This window comes from Enhydra lutris, unplaced genomic scaffold, assembly GCF_002288905.1.
Source record: "Enhydra lutris kenyoni isolate GAN:26980312 unplaced genomic scaffold, ASM228890v2 scaffoldscaffold9, whole genome shotgun sequence".
NCBI lineage: Eukaryota > Metazoa > Chordata > Mammalia > Carnivora > Mustelidae > Enhydra > Enhydra lutris.
This window is the reverse complement of record NW_019154093.1, coordinates 31,264,961-31,281,035: the sequence shown is the minus strand read 5'-3', so window position 1 is coordinate 31,281,035 and position 16,075 is coordinate 31,264,961. Positions and strand designations below refer to the sequence as shown.

Here is a 16,075-nt window from a genome sequence, read left to right as displayed (position 1 = left end):
TTATTTGTAATTGGAAAATGAAACAAGCTAGATGACCATTAACAAAAGACAGTTTAAATAAAAAGTAGTAGATTGTAAAATGTACTACTATTCAGCAGTTATGAATAAGCTAGACCAATCCATAGAGATCTAATTTCTAAGTCACTATTAAATGAAAAAGCAAATGGCAGGATATATACATTTTCATATAAACATATCATTTGTGATAAATTTACTAACACACAAAGTAGTATATATTGTTTATGGATATATATATAAAGTATGAATATAATATACTAACATAGGATAATAGTTACCACTGGGAAGAAAGGAAGAGAATAAGGTTGAGGAAGGTCAAAATGCTTCAGTTATATATGTATATTTTTCCCTTATGCTCAATGGTAGCACATGGGTATTTATTATGTTATTCTCTATATTTCTGTATGCTTGAAATTAAAAAAAATTAAAAAAACTAATTTAATAAAATCAACATATTGCTAAATTACAAACCTCTTCAGCCTGGCATTCAAGACTCTCCACAATATTATCCAACTTCCTTTTCTAGCCTCATCCTTTGCTATTTCCTACAGCAGTGTTTTCCAAGCCTTGGACACACATATACCCTCTTCATCTTCATTATTTTTTTATGTACGCCATCTCTGTTACGATTAATGATTCTTTTTTTTCCATAGTTTTTAACTTAAATAGCCTTGTACAAATCACTAATTAACAGGAAATCACATGTTTAATATGCCAGTTATATTTTTCTAATATGAATATAAATAAATACATATGGATTAAAATATGTATCCTGGTGCTACCTAAAAACATCAAGTGTCACACTTTGGTTTGCAGTCTTACACCAATGGTTCTCAAATTTGGAATACAAGACTTGGGAGGCTTGTTAAAACTGGAGACTCTCAGGCCATAGAGGATTCTAATTTAGGGAGTCAGAAGACAGAAATCCTACTCTACATGTACCCTTGGCACTAACAAATTGGACTATTTGCCATTCTCTAGTCAAGCTCTACACTTTCCTTTTCCAATACGATTCCTCTTGTTATTTCCTCTGCTTGAAGTAACCTTTCTTTTCCTTAAGGCAGTAAAAATTAAGCCTACACTTTAAGGCCCAAATTAAATATCACCATCACAATAAAGAACTTTGACTGGGATGTGACATTGCTCTCATTTCAACATCCTTCCTTCTGCTGTCAATTTGTTTCTATTTCTGTGCTGGTGCTTATCATATTCAATGTAACGTATGTGTACTTGTCTTATTCCCTCTCCTGGCCTACAAATGCTACTTGAGGGCAGAAACCTTATACCTGTTCAAAAGCAGTATTATGGCTAGGTCGTTTTATGCTCTCGACATGGTAGTTATTCAGATACTTGCTGGGCTGAGCTGTGCTAAACACTGAATTAATTTCACAATTTTTATTAACATTTTAAAAATCACGTAGTATATGGCATTAGAATACTCATCCACACATTATAAATTAAACATGAGAATCTAGGCTACCTAGCTTTATTTTCAAAATGAGACAACTGAAATTATATCCTGCATTGAAACAAATAATATAAAATGTATTAATTTTTAAAAAGAAAAAAATGCCAAGTTCAGTTTTTAAGATGAAAAGGAAAACTATTTCACTTACAACTTTCCAAGCAAAAGTAAATGATCAAGTTATTAATAAACAAATAGAGTTTTTGATACTGTTATGAAAAGCTATTAATTTAAGAACAACACTATTATTAAAAAAAGTTAACTGACTCTGGAAAAATTCTCAGTACTTCAAAATGACATTTCAATATGGTTTTCCTTTATTTTAATATTGCATATTACTCTGATGCATCATAAGCAATAATTTCTAGGTATTTTTCCCATGTAAAAACAATATATATATAAATATATAGGCAATATATATTATGTATGTGTGTATATATATATAATATATAAAACCGACAAAAACTAAGTTTTAATCAGAAAATATCAAATGCAACTCATTTGTTCATCTTGTTTTTTTTAATTTGGTAATGATAATTTGATTTGTTTCTATTCCAGGAATAGACTACTATTTTAAACACACTTATTTTCACCTAGACAGAAAATAAACTGGTAGAAACAGAAACGGCTTTAAAAGGGAAATGTTCATCAACATAAATCTGTATTACAATATCATCTGGACTGTATATTTTAGCACATATTTTACATGATATTTTATAAAGACAGAATTGCCAAAGAAAAATTAAACAAATGTATATACTAACTTCAAACAAGAAAAGGGGGGAAATAGCGAAGACACATTTTGTTACATTCACTTGGCCCTCTGGGTTAAAAAGGAGAATGAAAAGACGACAACTATGAGAAATGAAGAATAAGGAAAGGTTCTCACATATCTCATTTTCTCATCTCATTCATTTTTCTGTCATTTTCCTGTTAAATTTCCTCTTTTACATGGCAGGTCAAGTAAACTAAACTTAGCTTATATGAAACTTTTTATTCAACTTTTTATTCTATTTTTACATTGTAAAAATCAAGTTTCAACCCACTGGGTCCATTTTCCAGAAGGAAACTAACTGGAAATTAAAGCAGTAATGAATACTATTATACCTGAACTCAAGTTGAAAATTCAAAAAAATGAATCTAGTATTGGTTTTACTTACCTTAAAATGATAGCCTATAATTACTGATACTAATAAAGACAGCCTTCCAGTTATGCTTACTTCCTAAATAATCTTTTTTATTTTCTAAAGTACTAAATATAGATAGATCTTAAGGTTCTATAAATGTTTTAGCAGTACTCAAAGATCAAAAAAATGCAGAAGCTTAAAGCTTATGAGAGGGAGTTAAATAAACCTATTTCAAAGATCCTGTAAGTAGAATAGATCAGATTAGACAAGCTTATTGGAAGGTAACAACACAGCTCATTTTATAAAGCAGTTCTGAGAAATCCAAAAATACCATTTCTCTTTAAAAAAAATCAAGGAAGCACTTGGACTAACAAGAAATAATGCTCGATTTGGCTTGATCAAATACTTCATTAATTTTTTTCTACCCCCTAAGGTATTGCCCTTTTAAAATCCTCTTCAAATAAAATATAACCCTAATTGCTTGCACATGGCTAGTTTGCAAAGGGATTTTTATTTCAACAGTGCCACCTAGTGGAGCAATTGATACTTTCAACTGGTCACTAGTTGGTTTCATTAGTCTCAAAGACTAGGAGTCCCCAAATAGTCTTATTTTCTGGTTCACTATAGTCCTAATAATATTAACATTCAAGAGGAAATTTTACAAAAGAATTATTTACAGAGTTTTGTCCTCTGATAGGCTATGTCTAATAAAAATTAGGTCATTTGCAAATATTATAATATTTTAAATAAAAGTACCTTAGTGATTTCTTCAGAAGCTCGTTTGAAGTCCTGAACGTTTCGACAGTAAAATCCTATCGTACAGCTAGGATCCATTTTTCGAAATGACATCTTTTTGGGAGAAGGGCAGTGGAATGTCTGCAATTTTAAAAGTTCTTTAGGATTAATTTAGTTTTGTTTGATGGACTTGAATATATACAAGATGTTACTTAATTTAAAATTTGCCCTCTAGTTTTTCTCATAAATATGCTTTCATATTTCAAACAGTGTTTTAGTCTATCCTCTGCAAATGGTCCTTTCCACTCTCCAAAGCTGTAAAACATGACAGCCACCATTATTTACATTCAAGTCAAATCTCCACCTTCTGTGGCATTAGTGCCATTCTGTAAAAGATAACAAGTGTGTCAAAGTGATATGCATTTTTAATACTTGCAGAAGGGAGGAAAAATGTGCCACTGGAAAAGACATACATAAGCTAGTACAAGGTTTAGAATCAAGTTAGTTGCTTCTATGATAGTTCAATTAAACCTGGGTTGGTTTTGTTGCTTTTTTTTTTTTAAGATTTTATTTATTTATTTGAGAGAGAGAGAAGGAGCGGGGTGGGGGTGGGGCAGAGGGAGAAGCAGACTCGCTGCTGAGCAGGGAGCCCCATGCAGGGCTCTATCCCAGGACCCTGAGATCATGACCTGACCTGAAGGCAGACGTTTAACCAACTGAGCCATCCAGGCATCCTGAATGCTCAGATATCTTGTCCTTAAAAATCACTGAGGCTACCAAAGTCTGTTTTTCTGTGTATAAAAAAATGCTTATATGTAAAAAAAGGAGGGCCTTAGAAATATATATATATATATATATATATATATATATATATATATATATTCAAATTTGTTTATGTTTGTATAAGTGAACTGTAAGGATATACCAAAATTAACAAGTTTAGGGAAGAGAGAGAAAACTGGGTAAATGGTAGACAGGTATGAGAAATTCTTTATTGTATATTCTATATTTTTTAATTGAAGAATAAGCTCAATTAAGACATGATCTTGGGGGGCACCTGGGTGATTCAGTCAGTTAAGTGACTGACTCTTGATTTCCACTCAGGTCATGATCCAGGGTTGTGAGATGGAGCCCCCATCTGACTCCACACTGGGGATGGAGCCTGCTTAAGATTCTCCCTCCCTCTCCCTCTACCCCTCTCCCACTCGCTTGTGCACACATGTTCTTTCTCTCAAAAGAAATGATCCAGGCTGAATCTGAACTCATAAACTTAAATTTTCCCTACATTTAATATCTAAAACTAAGGGATTTTAACCTGAAATTATCAAAATACAGAAAAACATAGGCTTTCATATTTATGTTCATGGTAAATCAGTCAAAATCTCTCTTTTCCCTCCCCCTATATCCATCCCAGTGATCCAATTAGTGTCCCATGTTATCACTAGAGAATATGCAAGAATATTCAAGCTCCTTTTTCCCCTTGTAGATAGTTCAATCATGTATCATATTCAAATCCCCTATCACTGCAGTAAATACAGGCCAAACAAATGTGTTTTCAAAACTATGACTTCTATAAAATGCTTAACTAGTACTTTATATAGTGAGATCCAACCTAACTAAACTGGAGTCTCCAAAGTACAAGTCAACACAAGTATTGCCTTAGTTGGACTTTTTTCAACACTGTGTCACCTGCTTTATTTATGTTTTATTGAAAACAGATCTGAAAAGGCACAGAAACTACATAGACTTGTTAACAATACACAGGAATAGATTAGTGTACATGGCACAGACAGCTCTAGGTCATATTTACAAAAAGTTATTCCAGGAGTGCATGTGTGGCTCAGTCGGTTAAGCGTCTTCCTTTGGCTCAGGTCAGGATCCCAGGACCTGGAATGGAGCTCTGCATCTGGCTCAGCAGGGGGTCTGCTTCTCCCTCTCCCTCTACCCCTCTTCCCCACTTACATTCTCTCTCTCTCTCTCAAATAAGTAAATAAAAAATAAATCTTTAAAGGTTTTTTTTTGTTTGTTTTGTTTTTTTTTTTATTTGACAGATCACAAGTAGGCAGAGAGGCAGGCAGAGAGAGACAGGAGGAGGCAGGCTCCCTGCTGAGCAGAGAGCCCGATGCGGGACTTGATCCCAGGACCCTGAGATCATGACCTGAGCCGAAGGCAGAGGCTTTAACCACTGAGCCACCCAGGCGCCCAAAAAATACTTTAAAAAAAGAAGTTATTCTGCATACATACAAGCTATCTAAAAACAGTCCAACTCCTTCCAAAGCCAATAATAAGGAATGTTTATTTAGTTTTTACTACTTAGGGATAAGAAAGGACCAAACGTTTATACAAGGTCCAACAAAATATTTTTTAAATTCACCTACGAGGATGTCCTATGTTTTGCTAAATTATTATTTTCATGTAAGAACCGACAAGACTAAACCAAATAGTTTTAGTGTTGTTTCACTGTATTACCTCAATGATCATAGATAGTAATGACAAACACTACATTGTTATTCATAGTGTTTTGATATCTACAAAGAACTTTTTATATTATTTGCAAAAACACAGATATAAATCTCCGATGACTGAAAACTAAAACTGCTATTGGGTGTTACTATATGAGTACTAGGATTCATATTACAAAGAGGCATTTTATACCATTAAAATTTAAAACTATTTTCTTTCGTTCACCCAAGAAGATTCTGAAGTCAAGCCAACATTAATTTATAATTCAGAATCATTTCTATTTATTGCAGAACAAGTTAGACTAAAATATTTTCCAAGGGGAGTTTCACAGCTATATTTACTTTGTGATAATTCTTTGAGTTATGTACTTATGATGTTTTTTTAATCTTTACAATTCTGAAGTAGCACCCTCTACTTTACAAACACATTTTAGGGAGTATTTACTAGATACAGTTCTGTGACAATGAAATATGTTTCTGAAAAAAATATATGACTGAAAAAAAGTCAATTCCCATTTATTTCATTTTTCAATACATTATTTATTCACTGCCTCAACAAATAGTTATTAGGCACCTACTAAATGCCAGGTACTATTCTAGGCTTATTTTTTGGAATAGTTGATCCTATAACCTAAACATACAAATAATACTGAAACAAATACTTTAAGGTGGAGCTTCCTAAGATAGAGAATACCCTTACTACAAAACACATCCTACTAACTGCAGTCCACATGTGTAATTCATAATTGGTACATGTTTCACTGATGAATTCACTCATCCATCTATCTAATCAATCACATCATTCTTAAATCTTTAATGCCACTATTCTCTGATTTTACTAGGGTAGATTAAAATAATCACTGCATGGACATTCTAAAATCTGAAACTTGAACTGAGGGCCTAGGAATCACAACAGACTAACATGTCTATTAATAAGGCTTTTCCTGCCTTACTAGTGGAATATTAGTATTTAGAAAATCAAATATTGCCTTAATAATAGAATTTGTTATATAAGAGTTATAATCTGTAATTCTGAAAGTATATCATAAATAACATGAAACAACAGTCTCTGGTTTGAGAAATCTTATCAAACACACACACACACACACACACACACACACACACACACACGTACATATACGTATATACACTGAAGATACATTATCTTCTAGTCCTCTCATCCCAACAATTGATACTCTGCCTGAACCACTGATAGTGGGAACCCACAGTTCAACATACCCTCACTGCTAGAAGCCACTTGTGTTCTTCTCATTCGCTTTTAATTTCAAGTTGTTTTTCCACAACTTTTTTCCTTAAGGTGCTCATTGCTATTCCTTTATACCCTATTCTCTATATGAAAATTATAGACATATACGCATTCATGACTACGTACGTTCATTTCACAGTGTTAAAAACTCTGTGAAGATAGATAGAGATGAAGGAAATTCTCTTCTACAAAGTTAACAAAAATTCAATAGTATAAACTAATATATTTTATAAGAAAGTATCCCACAAGAATGGAAAATTAGTACAAATATATACATAAAGCATTTGGAACTATAGGGAAGAAAACAATTCAACAAACAACTAACTAATGTGCTTAGGAGAGTGCCTTGCATATGGAAAGAGTTCAATAAATGGCAGTTTAAAAAAGAATACTTGGGGGGTACCTGGGTGGCTCAGTCAGTTAAGTGTTTTACTTTGGCTCAGGTCATGCATGATCTCAGAGTCATGGGATCGGGCCCCATGTTGGGCTCCCTGCTCGGTGGAGAGTCTGTTTCTCCCTTGTCCTCTGTCCCTCCCCAACCCCCCTAATAAATAAAATCTTTTTTTAAAAATAAAAAAGAGGGGTGCCTGGGTGGCTCAGTTGGTTAAGCATCTGCCTTCGGCTTGGGTTGTGATCCCCGGCTCCTGGGATCAAGTTCCGCTTGGGCTCCCGGCTCATTGAGGAGTCTGCTTCTCCTTCTCCCAGCCCCCCGCCTTGTGTTCTCTCTCTCTCTTTCTCTCTTTCACTCTAGCTCAAATAAATAAAATTTAAAAATTAAAATAAAAATAAAATAGAATACTTGGTCTGATTTGGTTTCAATATTTTAAAAGTTCAACTCTAAATATGTAGGAATTCAATACTATAAGAAAAACAAGGGGGGCCTGGGTGGCTCAGTGGGTTAAAGCCTCTGCCTTCGGCTCAGGTCATGGTCCCAGAGTCCTGGGATCGAGCCCCGCATCAGGCTCTCTGCTCGGCAGGGAGCCTGCTTCCTCCTCCCTCTCTCTCTGCCTGCCTCTCTGCCTACTTGTGATCTCTATCTGTCAAATAAAATAAATAAAATCTTTAAAAAAAAAAAAGAAAAAAGATGTAATCTGCTAAATTTCCTCTTCAATCTCAAATATTTAGATATCATACTACTTCCTTAAATTTTCATAATCCTATTGGATTCAAGGCATTCACTCAAAGTATCAGGACTACCAGTGATTACTACATGGAATTGAATAAAAGAGCTAAGATTTTAATTTCCCCGTCTACTGACCAAAAACAAGTATTGATCAAAAAAGTTTCTTTCAAAAATAATTTTGGGTGCCTAGGTGGTTCAGCTGGTTAAGCAACTGACTCTTGATTTCGGCTCAGGTCATGATCTCAGGGTTGTGAAAGTGAGGCCCATGTCAGGCTCCATGCTTAGTATGGATCCTGCTTGGATTCTTTCTCTCCCCTCTGCCCCCCTCCCTCAAATAATAAATGGAATCTTTAAAAAAATAATTTTGATCACTGAGGTATAAACGTGGTTTTAGAATGCTCGTATAATTATGTCAATCAACTGCAAAATTTCAGTAGCATAAATACACACAACCTACATAAGAAGCCAAGGATGTCTAATATAGGGCAGTTAAAATACATTCACCTGGAGCATTTTAAGCTTAAAATATGTTAAAAAGCAAAAAGTGAAATTTCATTTCTGTACACAAGCAATTTGCTATAGTTTTTTTTTTTATTTTATTTTTTTTTAATTTATTTGACAGACACAGAGATCACAGGTAGGCAGAGAGGCAGGCTGAGAGAGAGAGGGGAAAGCAGGCTTCCCGCTGAGCAGAGAGCCCAATGCGGGGCTTGATCCCAGGACCCTGAGATCAGGACCTGGGCTGAAGGCAGAGGCTTAACCCACTGAGCCACCCAGGTGCCCCTTTGCTATAGTTTTTATGTTATACTCTCATAGAAAAATAAATGATACTATTCACTAAATAGCCTAAGATACATCCCTAAGCTGAGAAAAATGAAAAACTGTCCAGAGGAATTACCCAGACATGTGGAGATACTCTACCAGCATCTCAAAAATATAAATCTATGGGCGCCTGGGTGGCTCAGTGGGTTGGGCCGCTGCCTTCGGCTCGGGTCGTGATCTCGGGGTCCTGGGATTGAGTCCTGCATCGGGCTCTCTGCTCAGCGGGGAGCCTGCTTCCCTCTCTCTCTCTCTCTCTGCCTGCCTCTCTGTCTACTTGTGATCTCTCTCTGTCAAATAAATAAATAAAATCTTTAAAAAATATACATATATATATATATATATATATTTATATATATATATAAATCTAAACCCAATTTCTCAGTGTCCTACTGTATAAGAAATAAATGCTTCTGTGCATTTCAGAAATTACATAACTTCACCAGACTTTACAAAGTCTTTTAAGATCATTTCCTCTTTTCCATTCTCACCACCAACACCCTACGTCAAGCTTATACTGATGCACCTGGGAAGTTTTGCACTTGCCTCCCAACACAGTGAGCTGCAGCCTTCCTAACATTGCTAGTGCAAACACAACCAGGATACTCACTCACCTGGTTTCTTTGTAGAATCTGTCAAAATATCAGATGAACAGTCTCTCTCTACTGGTTGGAACAATCAACACTTATAATCTTTTAATTTGCCTATTTTAGATAATACTAGAATGCTATGAATAATTTTCCATCTGAGTTTCAAATATCTACTTTTTTAAGGAGTTAGTGTGGCACAGATACAGTGGAAATGTAACTTAGACATAGGAATCAGTGCCACAGGACCACCACCACACAGCTGAAAGAGAATTACAACATGGTTCACACAGCACAATTCTGTCGTGCCTCCCACAGTATCAGTCAGTCAACTAGAAATATTAATTAAGGTTTACATACAAGATACTATGAAGGAAGAAAACAGAAAGCAAACCTTATCTCTGGCCTCAAGATACTTGTACTTTTAGTTCAGGTAATAGTTAACAAAGAACACTAGGATGTTTTATAATGTATCTTTCAGAACCAGATTTTTTTTTAAGATTTTATTTATTTATTTGACAGAGACAGAGTGCGCATGAACACATGAGCACAAGCAGGTGGAGCAGCGGGTGGAGGGAGAGGGAGAAGCAGACTCCCTGCCGAGCAGGGAGCCCAACATAGGGCTGGATCCCAGGACCCTAGGACCATGACCTGAGCCGAAGGCAGATGCTTAACCGACTGAGCCACCCAGGCGCCCTTCAAAACCAGATTTTATTTTATTATTTTTTAAAGATTTTATTTATTTATTTGACAGAGAGAGAGATCATAATTAGGCAGAGAGGCAGGCAGAGAGAGAGAGAGGAGGAAGCAGGCTCCCTGCTAAGCAGAGAGCCCTATGAGGGGCTCAATCCCAGGACCCTGGGATCATGACCTGAGCCGAAGGCAGAGGCTTAACCCACTGAGCCACTCAGGCGCCCCTCAAAACCAGATTTTAATCTTACAGTTTATTTTCATAACCTATCATTTAAATACCACTAGACATTAATATTAGCTAGGATGCTATTACTAAAACAAGTATTAAACCATATTTCCGATTTGTCAAGCCTTTGAGAAATAGTGATCCATGCCCCTCAATTGATTACAGTTATATTACAAGTCTGTAAAAGGGGCGTCTGCTCAGCAGGGAGCCTGCTTCCTCCTCTCTCTCTGCCTGTCTCTCTGCCTATTTGTGATCTCTGTAAAAAAAATAAATAAAATCTTTTTTAAAAAAAAGTCTGTAAAAGCAACAACTGAGAAAACAAGAACCAAAACCGTATAATAATTACATACCTCACTTATGCACTCTCAAAATTTTCTGAATGAAAATACTGAGTCACAGGGGTGCCTGGCCGGCTCAGGTGGTAGAGCATGCAACTCTTGATCTCAGGGTTGTGAGTTTGAACCCCACAGTAGGCAAAGAGATTGCTAAATAAGTATTTTTTTAAATAATAATAAAACTTAAAAATAAAATAAAATACTGGATCACAAATGACCCAACATAAAGGAAAAGAATATGTTAAGAAATCAGACCTAAAACAGGGGCACCTGGGTGGCCCAGTCAGTTAAAGGTCTGCCTTCAGCTTGGTCAAGCCCCAATTCCAGCTCCCTTCCCAGCAGGGAGTCTGATTCTCCCTCGCCCTCTACCCCCCAACTGATGCTCTCCTTCTCTCAAATAAATAAATAAAATCTTAAAAAAAAATCAGAGCTAAAACAAATATTAGAAACACAACTTAGCTCTTGAAAAACTTAGCTAGGGGCTAAGCCTCAACCACTATACTTAAAATAATTCAACAGAGAGTCTCAAGACACTTTGTCATTCTAACCCATCTCCATCATCTTTTTCTTCCCCCTTTTTCTTTTTATTAAACATACCTAATATTTTAAATTTTTCAGTAATATTCAGCTGCTTATCTACAAAATAACTTAGAGGCTTGATCATTTATTTTGGTAGGGCTAGGATATCTAACAAGTTAGAGACAAAGATAAATGAAGAAGAAAGTGTGTCATAAATTAAAATTCAGCAACAAATTATTTAACCTTTGACTACTGTGTGGAGTGTGGTTTTATAAATCAGTAAAATATTATTAACTTGTAATACCATAAAAGCATAGCTGTCTAGCACATCTCTACATACTTGAGTTTGCTTCATATTGTAAGAAAACAGTACCAGCTCTTTATCCATAGTACCTCAAGAGGGAAATCCTTTATGCTGACATCTACAAAAGATTGGCAGTAATGAGGATCCATGTAAATCAAACTGTCATCTACAAGGACAAAACAGAAGACAAGTAATTCAAAAAACACCTTATTATTACACGGCTTACAATCCAATTTCTATGTAGAATAGCTGAAAAAAACCTGGAAATAACAGCTTGCCAGACTGATACTCATTGACTGAAACATAGGTTTGCACAGGACAGATTAACTTTTGCATAATCAAATATGCTTGTATAAGCAGAATTTTTATAAAGTGATGAGACTGTCATTTAATTTTTGGTCATAAAATTACTTTCACAAACACACAATTATATTCTACAGTTTGCATATGAAAAATGTATTGCACTACTTTATCCTGACAGGAAGAACATATTGCTTGTCATTTTATCATCAACTAGCACCACTAAAACTGGTAAAAAGTAAATATGTAAATAGTAACTGCCAGAATGTGGCAGCAATGTCTTCTGAAGTTTAGTGAAACCAATAAATTATGCCTGTTTATGCAATAACAGAAATTAAACATACATTTTACAGAATCCAATTATGTTGTGGACCAAATGACAAATGAGTGGCTGTGGTAGGACTGATGAATTTATAAGGTACTCATTTTGCTCTGTTAATCATCCTGTTTCCAAATGATCCCAAATTAACTTTCCGACTTTTAAAAGAAAAAATAAAGAAATATGTTTTATTAAATCACTGACCTTGAAATCCAGCAAAGTAGTATGACTGTTTAGGTTTGCCACCAATAATACCCACACAATATTCAAGGCTTAAAATACCCTGCCAAAAAAAATTAATTCAGATTTAGAGTCAAGAGGAAAATGGTAATTATTCAAAACAACCAAACTTTTATTAGCAGTATTAATATGTATAGCAGTTCCCAAATTTTTCCACCACCAGCAGTTTCCAAATTTCACCACCAGTTTTATGGTTATTACATATGCTCCATATTTTAAAATCCTTTCATCTACCACACTATTTTCTATTTTCTTTACATCACTCAACATTAACATGACTAAATCAACTATTCTGATCAACATGTCATTCAACAACATTAACAACTACTGTGTGCCAGATACAGAAATAAATAAGGTCAGCATTTAAAGGCAATAAAACTCCTGCCAGAGCCCAAGCACTTGACCTTTCAGTTAGCTGATGCAGGCTTATCATGATCAACACAGTATTTTCATCACACTTTTTGAAATACTAGAAATAGTCCTTAGACCTTACTACTGTTTTCAGTGAACCTCGAGTCTTAGACTACAAACAATTTTCTAATCAACATTCACATGACACATTTTTTTTATGTTATGTTAGTCACCATACAGTACATCATTATCACTTAACACATTTTTATGCTATTTCATAAATTTATTGGAATAAACAAAGATGAAAATAATTTAATCCAAGGCAAATAATAATTGTTACTATATTTAATGTCAATTCACTCATTATAAAATATCAAGGATACTTCAATAAATTATTTAGTGTGTCCCTCAGATCCACTTCTAAGTAGAATTCTATTTAAGTGGGCCAAATAATTCTAAATCTTTTTTAAAGATTATTTATTTTTGTGTTTTATTATTTATTTATTTATATGGGGGGGGGAAGGGGGGGCTGAGAGGGAGAGAGAGAATCTGGAATGTACTCTAAGCTGCGCACAAAGCCAGATATAGGGTTTGATCTCACAATCCTGAGATCATGACCTGGGCTAAAACCGAGAGCTCTACACTCAACCAACTGAGCCACCCTGGTGCCCCAATAATTCTGAACCTTTTAAAACACATGTCCAGTGGAATCATGTAAAGTCTTGTAAATAGTTTAGCTTATATTATGCATATATATATATATATATATATAAAGTTTATATATATAAACTTTATATTTTATATATATTTTTATATATTATTTTATATTTTTATATTTTATATTTTATAATATATAATATATATTATATATATTTTTATATATTATTTATATATATAAAGTTAGAAAACACTAATAATTGATAAAATGCACATTATAAAACCACAAAGTATTAAATAATAAACTTTCTTTCTCTTAAACGACAGGATGTTTTGAAATCTAGAAGATATAAAAATAACAAGTACATGGGGCACCTGGGTGGCTCAGTTGTTTAAGCATCCAACTCTTGGTTTCGGCTCTTGTCATGATCTAAGGGTTGTGAGATGGAGTCCCGCATTGGGGTCCACACTCAGCAGTGAGCCTGCTCCAGATTCTTTCTTTTCCTCTCCCTCTACCCCTCCCATGGCTTTCTCTCTCTCTCAAAATAAATAAATCTTTAAAATTAAGTAATTAATAAAAATACAAAGTATATGAACTAATGCTTTTTTCCCTTTAACAAGTAATCGAACCATAGAGTATTTTTAAAATTATTTTCTTAAAAATAATATGTGGTTGGGTGCAGTCAGTTGAATGCCTGACTCTTGGTTTCCACTCAGGTTGTGATCTCAGTGTTGTGAAATGGAGCCCCACATTGAGCTTCATGCTCAGCACAGAGTCTGCTTGAGATTCTCTCTCTCTCTCCCTCTGCCCCTCCCCACACATGCACACTCTCTAAAATAAATAAATAAAATAAATCTTTAAAAAATAATAATATGTGGTTGTTATTTTTAAAACATAGATGTATTTTAAAAAGTAAAAATTGGGAGGGCCTAGATGGCTCAGTGGGTTAAGCATCCAACTCTTGATTTCAGCTCAGGTTTTGATCGCAGGGTCCTGAGTTCAAGCTCCACTTTGGGCTTCACACTCGGCATTGAGCCTACTTTAAAAAAGAAGTAAAAGTTGGGATGCCTGGGTGGCTCAGTTGGTTGGACGACTGCCTTCAGCTCAGGTCATGATCCCGGAGTCCTGGAATTGAGTCCCGCATCAGGCTCCCAGCTCCACAGGGAGTCTGCTTCTCCCTCTGACCTTCTCCTCGCTCATGCTCTCTCTCACTGTCTCTCTCTCAAATAAATAAATAAAATCTTTAAAAAAATATATTTTAAAAATTTTAAAGAAATAAAAAATAAAAAAAAGAAGTAAAAGTTTCCTGGGTGCCTGGCTGGCTTAGTTGAAAGAGCATGTGACTCTTGTTCTCAGGATCATGAATTCAAGTCCCATATTGGGTGTTGAGATTACTTAAATAAACTAGCTTTAAAAAAAAAAAAATGAACAATTTCCCCAAACCCTAACACTAAGAGCTCATCATTATTAATATTTGGGAAACACCTTCTTGAACTCGATCTATGTTACATATATTCACATAAAGATTTATTGAATACAGTCTTATGTATGTGGCATCACACTACATATGCTGTTTTAACTTTAGTCACTCATTATATTATAAACATCTTTTTCTACCAATAAATACAGATCACTAATACAATATCTAATGGCTGTAAAATACTCAATTTTATGAAAATGGCACAGCATGCTTTAAAATCTCCATTATGAATATTTGTTTCCAGGTCCTCACTGTTATAAATAAACCTTTAGAGAAAACAACAACTTTGTATATTTTCAGTCATGTGAAAATATAGAGGTTTTTCTGGAAAGGAGAACTGCAACTAAAAAAGTCAAATATAATAAAGAACACATATTATAGGTTAAAATTGTAGAGCTAACAAATTAAGATGAAATTATACAGAAAATGAACAATAAAATATTATTATTCTATTTTTATTATTCCATTAATAGTCTATTATTCTGTCCCTTTCCCCTAAAATAAAAATCCTTAATTAGAGAGTGCCTTACTTCAAGTTGAAGCAGTCTGATCAGCTGACACACAATGTTTCTGACAAAGACAGCCACCAGGAAGTGAAAGTTCTAAGTCCCTCATAGCCAAGAGAAGAAAAAAAAATATATAGCAAGAATCATCATCAGTGACTCTCCTCAGCAAAAAAAGAATGACTCCAAGTAATGGAATAAAGACTTTGGTTCCTGACATCTATATTTCCTTTACAACAGTCTAGAGCACATTTAGCAATAAACACTTAGAAGCAGAATAGGAACTAGAATGCCATTACATATAAAAGATTGCACCGGGGCACCTGGGTGGCTCAGTGGGTTAAGCCGCTGCCTTCGGCTCAGGTCATGATCTCAGGGTCCTGGGATCGAGTCCCGCATCGGGCTCTCTGCTCGGCGGGGAGCCTGCTTCCCTCTCTCTCTCTCTCTCTCTCTCTGCCTGCCTCTCCATCTACTTGTGATCTCTCTCTGTCAAATAAATAAATAAAATCTTTAAAAAAAAAAAAAGTCTAAAAGACTGCACCTT

At 34.8% G+C, this 16,075-nt stretch overlaps 1 protein-coding gene across 2 annotated transcripts in view; it reads right to left on the bottom strand.

Moving 5' to 3' along the window:
• Positions 1 to 16,075, bottom strand: part of LOC111143016 (autophagy related 4C cysteine peptidase) — an 82,792-nt gene that overhangs the window by 13,230 nt on the left and 53,487 nt on the right. For both annotated transcript variants that reach the window (XM_022496422.1, XM_022496423.1), the window contains exons 8-10: positions 12,504 to 12,582; positions 11,770 to 11,846; positions 3,367 to 3,486 (exon numbers count right to left, since the gene is read on the bottom strand). In XM_022496422.1, the coding sequence (XP_022352130.1) occupies positions 3,367 to 3,486; positions 11,770 to 11,846; positions 12,504 to 12,582 (276 nt within the window). The remainder of the gene's footprint in view (positions 1 to 3,366; positions 3,487 to 11,769; positions 11,847 to 12,503; positions 12,583 to 16,075) is intronic.